At 41.4% G+C, this 18417-nt stretch overlaps 1 protein-coding gene and 1 non-coding gene across 4 annotated transcripts in view; both read left to right on the forward strand.

Annotated features, from left to right (window-relative positions):
* ckap5 (cytoskeleton associated protein 5) overlaps window positions 1–17806 on the forward strand; it is a 63894-nt gene extending 46088 nt beyond the window's left edge. The window contains exons 33-45 of one of the 3 annotated variants that reach the window (XM_033038632.1): window positions 1753–1919; window positions 4496–4519; window positions 4830–5009; window positions 6970–7090; window positions 7618–7797; window positions 8773–8960; window positions 11224–11302; window positions 11396–11584; window positions 13080–13217; window positions 14096–14179; window positions 14752–14917; window positions 15468–15619; window positions 16685–17806. In XM_033038632.1, the coding sequence (XP_032894523.1) occupies window positions 1753–1919; window positions 4496–4519; window positions 4830–5009; window positions 6970–7090; window positions 7618–7797; window positions 8773–8960; window positions 11224–11302; window positions 11396–11584; window positions 13080–13217; window positions 14096–14179; window positions 14752–14917; window positions 15468–15619; window positions 16685–16915 (1899 nt within the window). In that variant the 3' untranslated portion in view covers window positions 16916–17806. The remainder of the gene's footprint in view (window positions 1–1752; window positions 1920–4495; window positions 4520–4829; window positions 5010–6969; window positions 7091–7617; window positions 7798–8772; window positions 8961–11223; window positions 11303–11395; window positions 11585–13079; window positions 13218–14095; window positions 14180–14751; window positions 14918–15467; window positions 15620–16684) is intronic. The other 2 variants (XM_033038633.1, XM_033038634.1) reach the window with 2 other exon arrangements.
* On the forward strand, window positions 8096–8203 carry LOC116984878. Its single transcript, XR_004415153.1, has one exon. It is a non-coding gene; the product is annotated as a small nucleolar RNA SNORD67 (small nucleolar RNA).
* Window positions 17807–18417: the final 611 nt, after the last annotated feature.

Here is an 18417-nt window from a genome sequence, read left to right on the forward strand (position 1 = left end):
TCGGAGAGGCGGGGAGCGGGCAATGCCTTACCGGGTCGCCGTGCAGTAAGCTCCGGAGCGCTGTGGCCGCCGACTCCCAACATCGCGGGGCTGCGGGCGTCCGGCCACGGTTGGAGCTCCGACCCCGGCAACTCTACCCCTGGCTGCGCGGCGCTCCAAATCCAGCGCGGCCCGCGGCCCCAGCGCCGCGATGTTGGGAGTCGGCGGCGTAGCAGCGCTGGGATACCAGCGGGGAGCGGGCAATGCCTTACCAGGTCGCCGTGCGGTAAGCTCCGGAGCGCTGTGGCCGCCGACACACAACATGTCGGCGGCCACAGCGGTGCTGGGGCTGCGGGCGTCCGGCCGCGGGCCGCGCTGGATTTGGAGCGCCGCGCAGCCAGGGGTAGAGTTGCTGGGCTCGGAGCTACAACCGGCGCCGCCCGCGGCCGGACGCCCGCAGCCCCAGCTGGGAGTCGGTGGCCACAGCGCTCCGGAGCTTACTGCACGGCGACCCGGTAAGGCATTGACCGCTCCCCGCCTCTCCGACCAGGTAGGGGACTAAGAATTAAAGTTTCCCCCTTCACATAAAAGCCCTCCAAACTAACTGACTAACATTTAAGCAATGATTTACAGATGTTTAAGTGTCTCCCCGGTCTCCAGGGAGGAGGCAGCCGCTACAGTAGTACAGACCTGGGTTGACCGTGGGTCGTTTCGGGTCAAGTTTGGCGCCAAACGCGAGCTTTGGTGTGCAGACGACATCCTGGAAAAAATGGCCGGTTTTCGGAGTTTTTCGGTTTCCGGAACTCCGGATAAAAGGTTGTGCACCTGTACTTTGTCTTTTTTTTGTAAACCATCATCTGCAGTTTCTGGTTTCTAGAAATATATTCGTCTGGTCTAATAGTTTTGAGCTGTAAGGTGCAATTTTCAGATCTGAATATTCTGTGGTAGTTCTACACAGTATACTTCTGGGAAATATACAAGGTTTGGCCATGATAAACGGTGACAAAGCTTAATAGATCAGGCATTGATGATATGTAAATGGTGGAGTCAATTATAAGATGTGAGAACCAGGAACATAGTAGTTTAACTAAGTTTGGGCTGTCACTTTAAGGATGGTTTGACCTTGTCAGGACGCAGGGACAAACGTTCATTGAGATTCCTGAGAGAAACTGACTTGTCTATGGTAGGATTTTGCTTGATAAGACGACTCATTTTCAAGTTGGGACTTGTATGTATGGACCATTATAGAAAAGTGTTTGAGTGGCAAGTTGTTCCAAATTAATGGCACTTTTTTGAAGTACTCCTTAAGCTTGATACAGTCAGGTTTGAGGTCCGGCAAGGTCTCCCTGTAATTGACCATGCCGTACAAGAACCGGCAAATACTAAGCATTAGCACTTTGATACTTTTTTTCGATTGCCTCCTTTGGACATCTGGGTCATGTGGGCACATTCATTCTTATTGGTGCTTTTCTTGTTTCGATTAATGCCCACAGTTAATTTCATTTGGTCATCTTTTCAAATATGATTATTTTTAAACTCAACAATTTTTAGTAGTGTCAATATTATGCCAATCTTTGCATTCATTCTGGCTTTTGTGATAGACTAATCAGAGTTAAAACTATTTTGTCTCTGATTAGTAAGATGCTGGAAGTTAAGTTTTGTTTTAAATTATTGTACAGATTGTACTTTTAAACAGTGTTATTTTGATTAATTTATAGTTACCATATGAATCTGTTCATGTCTTATTTACTTGGACCTATTTTTAATTTCTAGCTTTCTGAAAAAGAGATGAGCATGTTAGAGGAAAGAATTAAAAGATCAGCTAAAAAGCCTTCGACTGTATCTGTAAAACAAGAGGAGAAGACGCAGAGACCACCGGGAACAAATCAGAATGCAGGCATGCCACGAAAGGGCTGTGAGGATGTGCCATCCAAACTGAAGTATGTATTGTGTCACCTCATCTGGTTGCATGATCTTGATTAGTCAGTATTGGGATCATTAAAACATTGAACCGCTTTGAAGATCCTATGCTGGATTGGCTCTTTGAGGGTGTTCAACTGAATTGTGTGATGATCCCCTCGTGTTTCCCGACGATCCCCAATTTGTTTCCTGGCTGCTACAAATTTCAACCCTGGTTTTACTTGGCCATACAGCATCCTAAATTCATGCTAAATGCCCCACTCCAATCTTTGGATTTCTTGAGACTTTTTATTTTTGCAAACTCTTTATTTTCTGTTTTTGAAGTAGGATCCAAATCCATTGGACTACCAATCTGATGATACTGCTTTCCAAATGTTGGTGGTTTGGCCCATGTTACTATTAACTGTATCCATTCCCCATCGGTTTGATCTCCCAAAGTACAGCACCTCACACTTGCTTGTATTAAACACCATCTGTCATTTCTCCACTCATCTGTAACTGATCCAATCCACACTGCATCCTTTGATAGCCCTCATTATCTGCAACTACATTCAGTAGGAAAAACTATTGTGGTTATTGACATTACAACTTTTACCCTGGAGTCTCTACCTTGTTTTGGTTCCAGCTTGTAATGCTATTTTTATTACCACTGCTTTTTGCCTTCCAAGTGATTAAGTGTACAAACTTGGAATTGGCCTGACTGCCTGTAAAACGTTTGCCTTGTTTAAGTGCGTTGTAATTTGATTAAAGCAAGTTTTGATGGAAGTCAAAGAAGTTCAGTCTGAAGGCTCCTGACACAAAACAATGGTTTGCAATATCATCTCTGTGCCATATTAGGTCAAACATAGAAACATAGAAAGTAGGTGCGAGAGTAGACCACCAGGTCCGTCGAGCCCGCACCGCCATTCGCTCATGGCTGAACACTAAACAGACACACTTACCCACAAACAGTAGACACAAGACACAGAACACAAGACACTACCCTCCCCTTTATACCGCTATCACCCCTCTCCACCCCAAGAACCTCGTGATCAAAGACAGCCTTGATCTTAAAGTGCAGTTAGTTACTACTTCTGGTGTAGCAAGGTTGTAATCAGGCTTTCATGTGGTCCAAGGTACACAAAATTGCTGGGGAAACTCAGCGGGTGCAGCAGCATCTATGGAGCGAAGGAAATAGGCGACGTTTCGGGCCGAAACCCTTCTTCAGACCCTTTTTCATGTGGTCCAGCCTGTTTCGACTAATGCAATTAACCCAACGTGCACAAATAAATAGATCAAATATAGCAAGTTGACCTGCAACTTTAGGCTGTGCAAGCCATACGCAAGAAGAAGAGGAAGGTCTTGGCAGAATTGAATCTGTAACTTTGAAAAATGCTGCCAATCCTTGTATCGTATGCAGTTATTTTATGATTGCCGCAGTATGCAAGCAAAGCTCACCAGAAACAGAAAATGCAGGAAAACCCCAGCAGATCAGACAGCATCCAAGAGAAAAAAACAAGTAATCTTTTGGATGTGTGGCCCTTTGCAAAAGGGAGGTGCAAGTGAGTTTTCTGTAGGTGGGAAGGTGCAGGAGTGAAATCTTGAAAAGTGGGAGCAGTGGAAATGGCTTAATGGCTGTCAAATTTCCTTTTTCATTTCCTTTGTAAAACAGAGCTGTTGGAAATTGACTTTTTCAAACTGATGTTCTTCAAGAAAAAGTGCGTATCCCAGTTTGGAATAATGCAACAAGTATGTCCTTTAAAGCCAAGCTTGGTTTAGCAATTAAAGCTTGAGCTTGCGATTATGATTTGTATCTGAGGAATTCTCTTAATAAAGTCATTAATGGCTGCAGGACTTTAATATACAGGATAGAAATGTGGAAATATAGGTGCAGTAGTAGGCCCTTCGAGCCAGCACCGCCATTTAATATGATCATAGCTGATCATGTAAAATCAGTACCCAATTCCTGCTTTTTCCCATATCCCTTGATTCCGTTAGCCCTAAGAGCTAAATCTAACTCTCTTGAAAACATCCAGTGAATTGGCCTCCACTGCCTTCTGTGGCAGAGAGGTTTGATCTGCGGGGAAGGGATTTAGTCCATTGTGAGGCCCGAATGTCCAATTCAAGTGGTTGTGTATTTGGCTAATTTTGCTGTGGTACCATTGTAAGATTTGAAGGTAGAAAGTGGCCATGTACCAATAGAGATACAATGTGCTAATTTTGGGGATTGATTTGTTTGAACAAAGTCCGTCATCACAACTGGTGCGGAACTAACCTGTGGTTATCCCAAGACATTTGCCCACGACACTGCTTTTTAAAATTCATCCAATCTTCATCTGTCAGCAAGGATGGGTTCATTTCTGGGTATTAAATTAATTTGAGATAAGTCTAATCTGCCTGCAAGGGTCGGGTATTGAATGCTTGTGGTGAATAGATTGGAACTTTAACTCAAACTCTACTACAGTAATTGCTGTAAGAAATTTATATTGAGACCAAATACTGTTTCTGTTGCTTAACCTTTGTTGTGCCCTGTATTGCTTTTATAATCGTGCTTATTTGCTCTATTATTTTGTCTAAATCTATGTTCTGACTTCTTTCACCGCATTTCCCTGGAAAGAATAATGTATCGAACATATCGAATGTGAGTAAAACATATTCTTAATTGTTGGTTGGCAGTGTTCTGCTTTCAAACCAGCACAAGGGCTGCCATTTGTGACTAGTATCGCAGTTCTTCCATTCTAATCTCAGAAACCAAGATGTATCGCAATGGCTTGAACTACTTGGTTTGTTTCAGATGTTAAATCTATGCACCAGAATCTGGTTTAATACAATGCTTCATCCAGCAGCTCACCTAGTTTTAAAAGTAATTTTAAAACCACCTCCAGCACTTTGGCGATTTTTCATGTTGTAATAAAAATGATTTAAAAAGATTTCCCACTTATTTCTTGCAGTCAAGCACGTTGCAATAATGCACAGTCCGCATCAGAGTCTACTCACACGATTCCAAGAGAATTCCAACTGGATCTTGATAAAATAGAAAATGACAACCATGCTGGTAGATGTGAGCTACCAGATCTGGTGCAGCACCAGCTTGATGAGCTCTATGAACCAGTTTGCATTCCAGAACCAAAGTAAGTAACCAATGTCGTGCAGGAGGCTTGAAACATGGTTGAACACGTTGTATTGAGTGAAGATTTAGTTGGTAATCTAAAATTCTACAGTTTTATTTGTTCAGTTGCGCTGCAGTGTGTATCCTGCAGCTTTCCCAAACTTGCATATTTCATTTAAACTTTTAATCTGGTTCATTAATCAATCTATCTATGCCTTAAAAATATCCATTGACTTGGCCTCCACAGCCTACTGTGGCAAAGAATTCCACAGATTCACCACCCTCTGACCAAAGAAATTCTTCCTCATCTCCTCCCTAAAGGAACGTTCTTCAATTCTGAGGCAAGACCTCTAGTCCTATGCTCTCCCACTAGTGGAAACATCTTCTCCACATCCACTCTATCCAAGCCTTTCACTATTCTGTACGTTTCAATAAGGTCCCCCTAAAACTCCAGCGCGTACAAGGCCCTATGCCGTCAAACGCTCATCATATGTTAACCTACTCATTCCTGGGACCATTCTTGTAAACCTTCTCTGGACCCTCTCTAGAGCCTGGTTGTGAGTAACCATTTGTACTTTTTGATGGTAATAATGCAAACTCTAAATATAAAAGTACATGAGGAGCAACCAACAATGACCAGCTGCAGGTGGGATGATGCATGTTTATATGTGGCACGTAAGTGGACGTGTAGACTTAGCAATTCCATACTTTTGTGGTTGCGCCTTTCTGCTCAGTTTAAGGATAAGGGGGAAATCTTTTAGGACCGAGATGAGGAAAACATTTTTCACACAGAGAGTGGTGAGTCTCTGGAATTCTCTGCCACAGAAGGTAGTTGAGGCCAGTTCATTGGCTATATTTAAGAGGGAGTTAGATGTGGCTAAAGGGATCAGGGGGTATGGAGAGAAGGCAGGTACAGGATACTGAGTTAGATGATCAGCCATGATCATATTGAATGGCGGTGCAGGCTCGAATGGCTGAATGGCCTACTCCTGCACCTAGTTTCTATGCTCGGGTTATCTGCGCACATCAATGTGAGTTGCCGCAATGTGTTGCCATCTAGCTACCAGGGTAAAGAACATTTATGAGAGTGTTCATAGTTTTGTGGCCAAGGGGGTAAACTTGAAGTTGTTGTACATCGAGCCAACACCCTGGTAGAAAAAGGGGAATTGTTGGAAGAGAGTTTGAGAAGCGGGAGCTTTAATCTATGTGTGAGTATCCAGTACCTGAGGTGCAGCCTTTCACTAAGTGGAGGAAGGAACAAAGGTGAGAAAATGCTAGGGTAGATAGAAATGAGGGCATGTCATTTGTTTCTAGTCTTGTCAACAGAAAATATTTATGAAGAACAAAATTAGGACTAATTGGCGATGAAAAAGCCTAGTCCAGTAGGTGGAGAATGTAACTGACACGATGGTCTCTTCCCAAGAAGGAAATTGCTGGAGTCCCAGCAAATGAAGATAAAGATTAAATGTTGGATGAATTTTAAAAGTAGAATAAGTGCAAGAAAGGCCATCTACACTTGGATTGCATCTCATCTTTATTGACCATGTATCCTCTTAAGTTTGAGGAAAGCTCTAATGCTCCAAATAAAAAGGAGGTGGTGCATGAGGAATTGGAGTTGTAAATGTTACGCAGAAAAAATGACAGGAATAAATCCAGTCATATCATGCCAGTCAATTTAACATTGATGGTAGAACTGGCTGTCTGGACAAATATCGTTTTATAAGCAGATGGAATGCAAGTGACGAGAACAAACCATGAATCGAGGAAAGAGGCTAGAATTTGAAATGTACTGCCATGGAGAGTAATGGAGGCAGTTTCAATTGTGCCATTCAAAGGTGACAATATGGGAAGAGGCAGGTTGAATTAATTGGTATTTCAGGGACCAGGCATGATGGTGTTTCATGGCCACCTCTACACCATAGCTGTTGTGATTCTGTGGCATTGACTTTGCTCTTCACCTTGCATTTCCTTCAATATTTCAGAAATCGTTCAGTTTCTCCACACTATGATGAGATGCATGGCACCACTGATTCTACTATCAATTTTGTTGTATCTCAGGTGGCAAGTAGTGAAATTAACACCAGCATCCAAGCTCTTGCCCAGGTAGGATCCCAGTGCTGCTTATGGTCTCAGCAGTATAACCATGTGAATAATTAAACATGACTATTTAATCTATGTAACAGCCCCTCCCCTGACATCAGTCTGAAGAAGGGTCTCGACCCGGAGCGTCGCCCATTCCTTCTCTCCAGAGATTCTGCCTCACCCGCTGAGTTACTCCAGCATTTTGTGTCTACCTTCGATTTAAACCAGCATCTGTAGTTCTTTCTTACACTATTTTATTATTAATACCTATTCTCTTGGGTAAAATGTTTAGAAACTGTGCTAAATGGGAAATGTTCCTGATGGTTCTAATAGTGCAGAACAGCATCTCTGGACCTATTACTCCCTGGTTTAATGAGTGTGGGTGATGTTTCGGGTCGAGACCCTTCTTCAGAGTGTGGGTGATGTCAGTGGAGTGGGTGGTACAGAGATAAAATGTATGTTATTGAAGAGCCATTGTGGTGTGGGTATTCTGGATCCATTATGTAGAGTTCAGATGGTTTTGTAACTTGAGTGTGTATTGTTTTCAGATTGATGAGGTTTTGCGACAGGAGAGCAAAGTTGATGCCATGTCTGGCCACATTGACCAGTTTCTGATTGCAACCTTCATGCAGCTTCGATTAATATACAATACTCATATGGCTGATGAGAAACTTAACAAGAGTGAAATCCTAAAGCTTTACAGCTGTATTATTGGGAACATGATCACGGTATGGTTTTCAATGCTATTTTGGAATGTTGCAATGCTACTTTTTTTCGTACAGATTTTTGTTCCAGGTTTATATTAGACTGATTTAGCTTGTAACTAAGATTAAACGTTGAACTTCCAGTGGCTGTTATGTCCCATGCACACTGCCAAAAAAGGAGCACATTTGACAGTGGTACAAATATGCCAAATTTGAATTTTCTAGACTACACCAGTAAAGAATGCTCTGAATTAAATCATAAATGGGGTTTATTTAGCTCTAGATTGCATATTAAAGTTGGAATGTTCTAGAGTAATGGAAATGTGAGAGTGATGAGTTGCACTATTCAAGGAGTAGTTGTACAGTGATATAGCTACTCCTTCTGAACCCTGAAGACTAAGCATTGTGCACAGGGGCCATCTGACTCACAAACAGTCTGTATGCAAAATGAATGAGTAAAGTTTTTTGCACAAGATCTCTCTGCTTCATTCTCTCTTTAAAGAAAAAATTGTGGAGTTGTAAAATATTGTGCACAATATTAGTCATATAGGTCGGCAGCCCAGTAAACCTTTCCTATCCATCTGTCTGGTAAGGTGACATTTAAATGTTGTAATCGTACCTGCCACTATCACTTCCTCTGGCAGCTCGTTCCATATACGCACCACCCTTTATGTGAAAAAAGTTGTCCCTTGTAAATCGTTCCCCTCTCACCTTAAGCCTATGCCGTCTAGTTTTACGCAATCCTATCCTGGCATAATCTCCATTTCTATGACCATCATGATTTTTTAAATATTTTCACAAGGTCCCCTTCTGCCTCCTACCCTTCATAATATCCCAACTCCTGTATTCAATACCATGACCAACCTAGGTAAGCATGCCCATCTCTTCCTTCACCCGTCCCGGCCACCTTTGCATCCGCCTTCATGGAACTATCAACCTGACTTGTTGCTTTGGTGCAATCATCTAATTACCTGATCCAATTAGGTTTTTTTTCTTCAGTTATTCCAAATAGAGCCATTGGCCAAGGAGGCTTCGATGGGAGTGCTGAAGGATTTGATGCATGGATTAATATTATTAATGTTGGATTCGCGCTTGGAAGATTTGGATGAAGGTCCACAAGTTATACGATCAATCAATCTGCTAATGGTAAAAGTCTTGGAAAAATCTGATCCAACCAATATTTTGAGGTAAAGAAAGAATATTAGTGATGTAACAACATTGCATTACAGACTAGATTTCTTGAAGCTAGTCTTTCTGGGTCTTGGTTTGGGAATATTTGTTGGCCAAATATCTTGACAACCTGAGGAGTAGAGCTGGTCTTGCACAATACCAAATTGGTAACATTGCATAGGAGGAAGATTTCCTGGAATGTATACTGGGTGGGTTTTTTAAACCAATATGTAGAGGAACCGACTAGAGGGCAGGCCATCCTAGACTGGGTATTATTTAATGAGGAAGGATTAGTTTGCGATCTTGTTGTGCAAAGCAGCATGGGCAACAGTGACCAGAATATGGTGCAATTCTGCATTAGGATGGAAAGTGACATGGTTAATTCAGAGACGAGGGACCTGAACTTAAAGAAAGGAGACTTTGAAGGTATGAGACGGGAATTGGCTAGGATAGACTGGCAAATTATACTTGGAGGGTTGACGGTGGAGATGCAATGGCAAAGATTAAAGACCGCATGGAAGAACTCCAAAAAAATTGTTCATCCCTGTCCGGGGAAAAAATAAAATGGGGAAGGCTGCTCAACCCTGGCTGACGAGGGAAATCAAGGATATTGTTAAATCCAAGAAAGAGGAATAGATATTGGCCAGAGAATGCATTGGTGATCATTGTAGACCAATTAGCCGGACATCGGTGGTGGGGAAGATGCTTGAGTTGAGTTGATCATTTGGAAAGCAGTGACGGGATCGATAAAAGTCAGCATGGATTTATGAAGAGGTATTCATGCTTGAGTAATCGTTTGGAATTTTGTGGGGATGTAACAAGTAGAATAGATAAGGGAGAGCCACTGGATGTGGTGTATCTGGACTTTCAAAAAGCCTTTGACATGGTCCCACACAAGAGATCAGTGTGTAAAATTAGAGCACATGGTATTGGGGGTAGGATATTGACATGGATAGAGAACTGGTTGGAAGACAGGAAGCAAAGAGTAGGAATTAACGGGTCCTTTTCAGAATGGCAGGCAGTGACTAATGGGGTGGCGCAAGGCCTGGTGCTGGGATCCCAGCTCTTTACAATATATATTAACGATTTAGATGAGAAAATTAAATGTAATCTCCAAGTTTGCAGATGACGCAAAGCTGGGTGGCAGTGTGAGCTGCGATGAGGCTGCAGGGTGATTTGGATAGGTTGGGTAAGTGGGCAGATGCATGGCAGATACAGTATAATGTGGATAAATGTGAGTTTATCCACTTTGGTGGCAAGACCAGGAAGGCAGATTATTATCTGAATGGAGTCAGATTAGGAAAAGGGGAGGTACCACGAGTCCTGGGTGTGCTTGTACATCAGTCACTGTAAGTAAGCATGCAGGTACAGCAGGCAGTGAAGAAGGCTAATGGCATGTTGGCCTTCATTGCGAGAGGATTTGAGTTTAGGCGCAAGGAGGTCCTACTGCAGTTGTGCAGGGCCCTGGTGAGACTGCACCTGGAGTATTGTGTGCAATTTTGGTCTCCTAATTTGAGGAAGGACATTATTGCTATTGAGGGAGTGCAGCCAGGTTAATTCTCGGGATGGCGGGACTGACTTATGATGAATGGTTCGACTGGGCTTGTATTCACTGGAATTTAGAAGGATGAGAAACATCTAAAATTCTTATAGGTTTGGACAAGCTAGATGCAGGAAAATTGTTCCTGATGTTTGGTAGAGTCCAGAACCAGTGTTCACAGTTTAAGAATGAGGGTAGGCCATTTAGGACTGAGATGAGGAAAAACGTTTTCACCCAGAGTTGTGAATCTGTGGAATTCTCTGCCACAGAAGGCAGTGGAGGCCAATTTACTGGATGTTTTCAAGAGCGAGTTAGATTTAGCTCTTAGGGCTAAAGGAATCATGGGATATGGGGTAAAAGCAGGAATGGGGTAATGATTTTGGATGGTCAGCCATGATCATATTGCATGGCAGTGCTGGCTCGAAGGACCGAATGGCCTACTCCTGCACCTATTTTTCTATGTTTTCTAATAACAATTCTTCATGGCATAAATTCTCAGCAATTTGTATGACAAATATCTCTGTACATCTGTTGAACAAATCCTGCGTGCAGGTTTTTGGTTTGTTACTGCTTTTAAATTTGGCTTGATTTACGAGTTTTTCCTTAAATAGCTTTAAATGCTATGAATCTATACCATTATTTCTGTTTGGAACCGTATATACATTCCTTTGTAGAAATCATTAGTGTTTGGGCATGATCATGTACTTTTCAGTTTTGTTTAAATGAACATTCTTTTGCAGTTCCCTGATTGTACTTCTGCAAGATAGTCTTCTAGCTACTCCAAATAACTCTCCTAAATTTTCGGAGCTAATATTGAAGGTAATGTATGAAAGTATTAATTTAAAAACAAAATCAGCAATGTATGTTGACATTCGTCTTTGTAACATATTTAAACACTTCCTCTTTGATTAGTGCTTGTGGCGGGTGATACGTCTTCTCCCAAATAACATCAACGATGTTAACGTCGACAGAATACTTTTGGATTTACACAATTTCATGCGAGTCTTTCCAAAGGAGAGGTTAAAGCAGATGAAATGTGACCTTCCCATGAGAACACAGAAGACATTGCTGCATGCACTATACAAGCTCCTGGGACCAAAGGTTTGTTGACTGATGGAATATTTTTAGGTTTAAGAAGTGATGCAGTTGTTGATCTCTCAATGTAACAAAACGACAATGCCTCAAGTGTGCGTTTTGCAAGGTATGCCGCGAGGAAACTGGATAATCCTGCCTCATTTCAGTTCATGTTGCAAATTTCCTGCTCTTGTATTCATGTTTTGAATAATCAGATAGCATTTGTGATTTATACAATATTTGGTCAGCCTTTCTTTGGGTTTCTTCAAGGCAACTGGATAATATCAAGAGCATGCAACTGACAAATAGTTTTTTAAGGACATTAGAAGTTAATGAGAGTGTAGGGAAGCCATTGCATGTAATTCTCAGGTTACGGGTGAGTCGAGGAACATACTTGATTGCAGAAGGCATTTATTAAATCAAAACACCAAAACAGAATGGTGGAAGCATGAAGCAGATTTAGAAACACCCTGGCAACAATGTGTAGAATTGTAGTGGATCAGTGAAGCTACTCGCTCGCCCCTCAATACTGCCAGCAAACCATACAGGACAAGGTGAGAGCATCACCAGCAACTACCCTTACAAAGCTGCACACCAGGCACACTTGGAGTGAAAGTATCATTGCCTATTAGTCTGAATTCCTCAGGCCTATACCCAACTGAATTTAGCAGGACTACAAAGATTCAAAGATGGCTCACTGCTTCCTTAAGGGCAATTGGAAATGGACAATAAATATTAATTTTGCCAACTTCTTGACAAAATGGGAAAAGGAAGTCTTCTAGGAAGGGTGGTTATAATACATGAATGAGTAGGCTTCCATGATGAAAGACTAATTGAAGGCCTCATGTGGCATGAAGGAAACATTAAAGTTCTGAGCGTGCATGCAACTGGGTAATGACATGTTAGCATTTGGCTGCACTAATGCAGCTTTGACCTCTCAACCCAGAACTGACCTGGGATTTCATAACTTTATTGTCCATGTTGTCTCCTTGGGATAGCTTATATTTGACCCTGTGTTTGAGGAGAAAGATCGCGCCTGGCCAACTGCGGGGTTAGGATCAGGGCACTCTCCCATCTAAATGGCCTTGTGCTCCAGCTTCTTCCTCAAACTTCAATGGAGAATTTGTTCACTTTGTTTCTGTTTGGAGGTTTGACTTCTGTGAGGATGGGGAGAAGTGTAGTTCATTAGTAATGGCCTCAGCACTAGTGTGGCTTGTTTTGGTTCCAGGAACTTTTTTCTTTTACTGTGGTGAAGGATTATTTTGAGTTGCAGAGAATTCAAAGATTGACACTCAATGCAGTCTCGTTGGGAATGTTTATTAAATGAACGAGATAACTGAAAGATTTGAAACCTAATTGGTTTATTGTTGCCACGTGTACCACAACAAAAAGCTTTGTTTTGTATGCTATGGAATCGGGTCAGATAGTACTGTCCATAAGATGATCAGAATTGAAAACTAGCAAGTTGGAAAACAAAATGGCCACAATGCTTAACTTGTGTAAAATGTTCTCCTTGCACCAGATTATGGATCATCTGACACTGATTGAGAACAAGAATGAATCTGAGCTCGAGGCTCATCTACGGCGTGTCATTAAACACTCAGTGGGTTTGTCAGGTGGAAAGACTGACTCAGAAACAGAAAAGGGTGGTTCCACAATAGTACGTATTGAACTGAAAAAGCATCACATTTGACCAAGATTCAAGAGTGTTTTATTGTCATATGTCCCAGATAGAACAATGACATGCTTTCTTGCAGCAGCACAACAGAATGTATTGTTATTATTGTACTCTTTTTGTTTGTTTTTTATGCGTATGTATGTACAATAAGAGTGCAATAATATTCTATGTAGTTCAGAGCTTATTGGAGGTTGTAGTGTTTGATAACCTGATGACTGTGGGTAAAAAGCTGTTTCTGAACCTGGACGTTACAGTTTTCAGGCTCCTGTACCACCTCCCCTATGGCAGGGGTGAAATGATTGTGGCCAAGGTGGTGTGGGTCTCTGATGCTGGCTACCTTTTTCAGGCAGCGTCTCCTGTAAATCCCTTAGATGATGGGGAGGTCAAAACCCGTGAAGACCAGGGAACATAATCAGTTCTTTGGTCTTACTGACATTGAGAGCCAGGTTGTTGTGTTGGCACCATTTGGTCAGTCAACCAATCTCACTTCTATATTCTGACTCATCATCTGTAATTTGTTCAACAACGGTGGTGTTGCCACCGATTATTATGAATCTCGCACTAAATAAAGCAGTTGGATTTAATTCTGCTTTTAAACATTGCATTGCAAGAAGAACGCTCCAGCTTTATTTAGTATATGGAGCCATTTAGTATTAGCAGTTCCATTAATAAAAGTATCTGATTTCAGCAAAGTTGAAAAGGACATTTTTGGAAATTTAGGAATTTGGAAAACAAAATTGATTTCTAGTGGTAGAATGAGCAAACCCTAAATCACAAATAAGAATAAACGTGCAATTCAAATTTAAAGATTTAAAAATGAAGTAGTCTGTGGTCATTGTAATTTCATTTATTTCTTGTAGGAGGATAAAGAATCAAAAGCAAAAATAAGTGAAACTTTGGCAGAAATATTCAAGAAGATTGGTTCCAAGGAAAACACAAGAGAGGTATGTTTGGATTTTTAGTTTTAAAAATATAAATTCTTGGCTTTCATATGGTGCTGACTAAATTATGAAGTTGTTTACATCAATGAAATACTTTGGTGCAAATCTGTGCAAAAGATCAATCTGTTTTTAGATGTGTACTATCTAGGGAAATAAATTGAAGGGTCGATCACTTGCTATTTGCTGTTCCTGTGCAAAACTTTATTGCCAGCCACCGTGGTGAAGAATGATGAACAAAGATGTTTTCTTGCTGAATCTTTACAAAGGATATTGTTCTGCCAGTGTTTATTAATATGCATGTCTAGAAATACAATGGCTCCCTCATTGCGTCCATTTTACAAAGTACATGTGGCCTCATTCAATCTACTAACATTTAACGCACTTAATTTACACATTTGTTAATGTACTTTGTCGCACTATTTACTGATACGCACATAGTTGTGGAATTGGATTTCTAGTTCTCGAGTCCAATTTGTTTGGGAATTTTAAAACATTTAACCCTCCACCTGACTTGACTTCCCACATTTTGTCAGTATGTTACTGTCTTTAACGCCTATGTTTCCATCTCTGAATAGGGGTTAGCAGAACTCTATGAATACAGAAAGAAGTACTCGGATGCTGACATTGAACCATTCTTGAGGAAATCTTCCCAGTTCTTTCAGAATTATATTGAACGAGGTCTGCGACTTGTGGAAAATGAGAGGGAGGGGAAAGGAAGGATATCTTCTTCATCCAGTTCTGGTAAGAACTTTTTATCTTTCTTTGTTGAAAAATAAATTATTCAACCATATCAAGTATTGTCTCACAATACTTTAAAACATGAATCAGAACGTAAATATTAAGTGCCGTGACTACGAAATGTAAGGAAAGGTGCTAGAACAGAATGGTGGGTTTCTCCTGTGATTTTCCTATTCTGAATAATTTCATACTACACACATACTACTATTGGATGTGAATGTAGGTGGTATCATTCCTAGGTTTGCAGACACGGGCATTTGTGGAATTGTAGATCTGATAGGCTGCCCTAGGATCCAGCGGGGTGCAGATGAACGGGAAGGTTGGCCGGAACAGCGGCAGACTGGGCTTAATCCAGGGAAGCGTGAGGTAATGCACATTGGGAAGACTAATTCCAAAGGGACAGTAGTGCAGTAGGTAATCAGCAACAGGTAATTCTAGTGTCAGCTGTTGTCCACCAAGTGCACTTTCACTTGACGGGGCCAAGGCAGAGCTGCCGACCACAAGTTGAGAGCTAATGAGAGAAGTTGCTTTTCATTATTGGTTGTGTATTTAGCAGGATTCTCGTCGCCTCCAGATGAGATGCCGTATGTGGCAAGCTCCATGTCCATCCCTCCCTCGGGGAACGGAGAAGAACTCGGCCCTGCTGTTTACCTGGAAAGATTAAAAATCCTGCGACAACGGTGTGGCTTAGAAAATAATTCCAAGGTAACGTTCATCTCTTTTGTCACCTTCAGCTCATAGTAGTTTTATCATGTAGAATTGTTTAAATTGTTATGAAATGATATACATTTTCCAATTTCAGGTTAGCACTTGTGTATCGTCGATGTTGCAGGTTTATTGTTGCCGCAAGACTTTCCTCAATCCAATTAAAATAATTTGCTGTAACTAAAGTGTTTCAATGAGGAAATGTGCTTTCCACTGCCACACTAAAGACCCTTGCAGTCTAAGGTGTTCTCTCTCTCGCTCTCTTTTGTTGCAGCATTTACTGAAATAAAACTAATTGTTCTGGTTCATATCCAGTGCATGTGACAAACACTTTTGTGGTGTCTTGTGGGTTGGACCTGCTTGCGTTCCTAGGCAGAGGCATTACGTATATTGCAGCTGAAGCAGGGTCTCTGCCTGAAATGTCACCCATTCCCTCTCTCCAGAGATGCTGCCTATCCTGCTGAGTTACTCCAGCTTTTTGTGTCTACCTGCATCAAACATTAGTTAGGTTGCACTAGGGATATTATGTTCAGTTCTGCTTGCTACACTTCAGGAAGGATGTGGTAGCATTGGAAAGATTGCAGTAGAGATTCACCAGGATGTTGCCCATAATGGAGCTGTTGGAGGAGAGACTGCATCGGCTGCGTCTATTCTCACTGGACTATAGGACGTTCTGTCTTGGGTCTGTAATTGGTTTGGTTGGGTTGAGCTGTAGGGTTCATTTCTGAGTTGTACAACTGACTCCCATGGCTGATATGGGTCGGGCTACACCTGGATTATGTCATACATTTTGGCTTTAATCTCAACCTTGATTTGATTAGAGATGGGTTGAAGTCATCTGGTTAAATTTGAATAGTTTAAGGATCTTCCCCTCTGGGATGAATGTTGCCTCATCAAACCAAATTGTGAAGCAGTCTATATGCAGATCATTCATGCTTTGGGGTTTATGATCTTCAATGCATTTCTCATCAGGAGTTTAACTTGCTAGTTTAATATTTCCATTTGCCTGCATGTATTCTAATCAAAACAAAATTTGGCAAACTTGCCGTGTTTGTCTTGGTGCAGCATGAAGAAAGACAACCCCCAACCTCTCTTCTGTCCAAACCAACCGTACCTACTGTGGCATCTTCATCTGAACTTCTGCACAATAAACTCACCCATCTTCGAGATTCACGAGAGTGTACCCAAGAGCAAGAATCTCATCCACCAACACAAACCAACAGTAGTACAACTTCAGCAACTAATCTTGACGATCTGAAGAAAAGACTGGAACGAATAAAGAGCAGTCGCAAATAGACAGCCTGTGAATACTGGTGCAATGAAGTCTGTTGAAATAGAAGGTCTCTTCATAGCTATTGGCCTCTATTAATCTAGTATGTATAATTTCTTTATGTACAATACAGTGAATAACTGTATATTGTGGCATAATTCATTTCTGTATATAGGCTTCTGGACTGCAAGACCAGATATTAAGAACTGTTGTGAACTTGTGGACACTTTCACACTAACTCCTGTAAAACTAGTTAAACTATTTCAGTTATCTCTAATGTTCTCCACTTGCTTTCAAACTGGAGACGCTCCGGGTGGAATCAGAGTAACGTTGGCTACTGTGTATTGCTCACATCTCCATTTACAGTCACTTCATCAGGTTGATAAAAGGGGCTCCAGTGGGTCAATCCAAACCATGCCCCCTGTGCTTTAGTCTTGACTAATGCAGCACTGCCTTTTAAATATTGAGAAGGAAGTCTGTTATCTGACTAGATCTATCTGTTTAGTTCCTTTAGAAAGTTTAACTATTGCTCGTTTTGTGTTTCCCTTTTCTTTCCTGTGATCGATCAACTTGCTTTGAAATGTGTTGATTCTGTATGGAATCATGAAGCATGGCATGAGGTTATGAATATTTGTGTTTTTTTTAAATAAAGTCAATTAAAAACAAAAATCTGTGTTACAATATTAACCAAATGAATCTGTACTATAATTTAAAGATCTGTTAAAGCAATAACTTTTAATGTGTATAGTTGTAGCTGTTAAATTGGTACTTTTCTAGCTAGGGGCCTGTGTAAGCCTACCATTTTATAAAGTTCATGAAAAGATCATGATCAGAGAAATTTTACAATTGGAAAACATTTTTCTCAACATTAGGGAAGCATTAATATAAACATAATAAATGATAAATATTTCTATCCATTTGGGTTCTACTTATTGTTTCCCTCAAACCTGGTGAGATTTGATTTCAGGTGACTTGCTTCTGCTTTCTGCAAGTCGAACAACAAAGTCCATCAACATCTCCTCAAATCAATTAGGTAAGCGTGAGCTCAAAGATCAAGTTTCTATCTTCAACCTCTCATTGCTGAGGTTCCCACCTGCTTTAAGAGGGCACCTGGGTATCATGCCTCAAGTATCGACCGGCGGCAAAATTGGCAAAAACACTTATTCCTCAATAAAAATCAGTACGGGAGTACCTCAGGCAGCGTGCTCAGCCCCCTGCTCTACTCGATGCTCACGACTGTGTAGCCAGACACTGGCAACTCCATCTTCAAGTTCGCCGACGACACCACCGTTGTTGGATGAATCACAGATGGTGATGAGTATAGAAGTGAGATCGACCAACTGACCAAATGGTGCCAGCACAGCAACCTGGCTCTCAATGTCAGTAAGACCAAGTAACTGATTGTGGACTTTGGAAGAGGAAGGATGAGGACCCATAAACCTGTCTATATCGACAGGATGATGGTGGAGAGAGTCAAAAGCTTCAAATTCCTAGGTGCATATATCTCTGAAGATCTTTCCTGGACCCA

The sequence above is a fragment of the Amblyraja radiata genome, chromosome 20 (assembly GCF_010909765.2).
Source record: "Amblyraja radiata isolate CabotCenter1 chromosome 20, sAmbRad1.1.pri, whole genome shotgun sequence".
In the NCBI taxonomy this organism is placed as follows: domain Eukaryota; kingdom Metazoa; phylum Chordata; class Chondrichthyes; order Rajiformes; family Rajidae; genus Amblyraja; species Amblyraja radiata.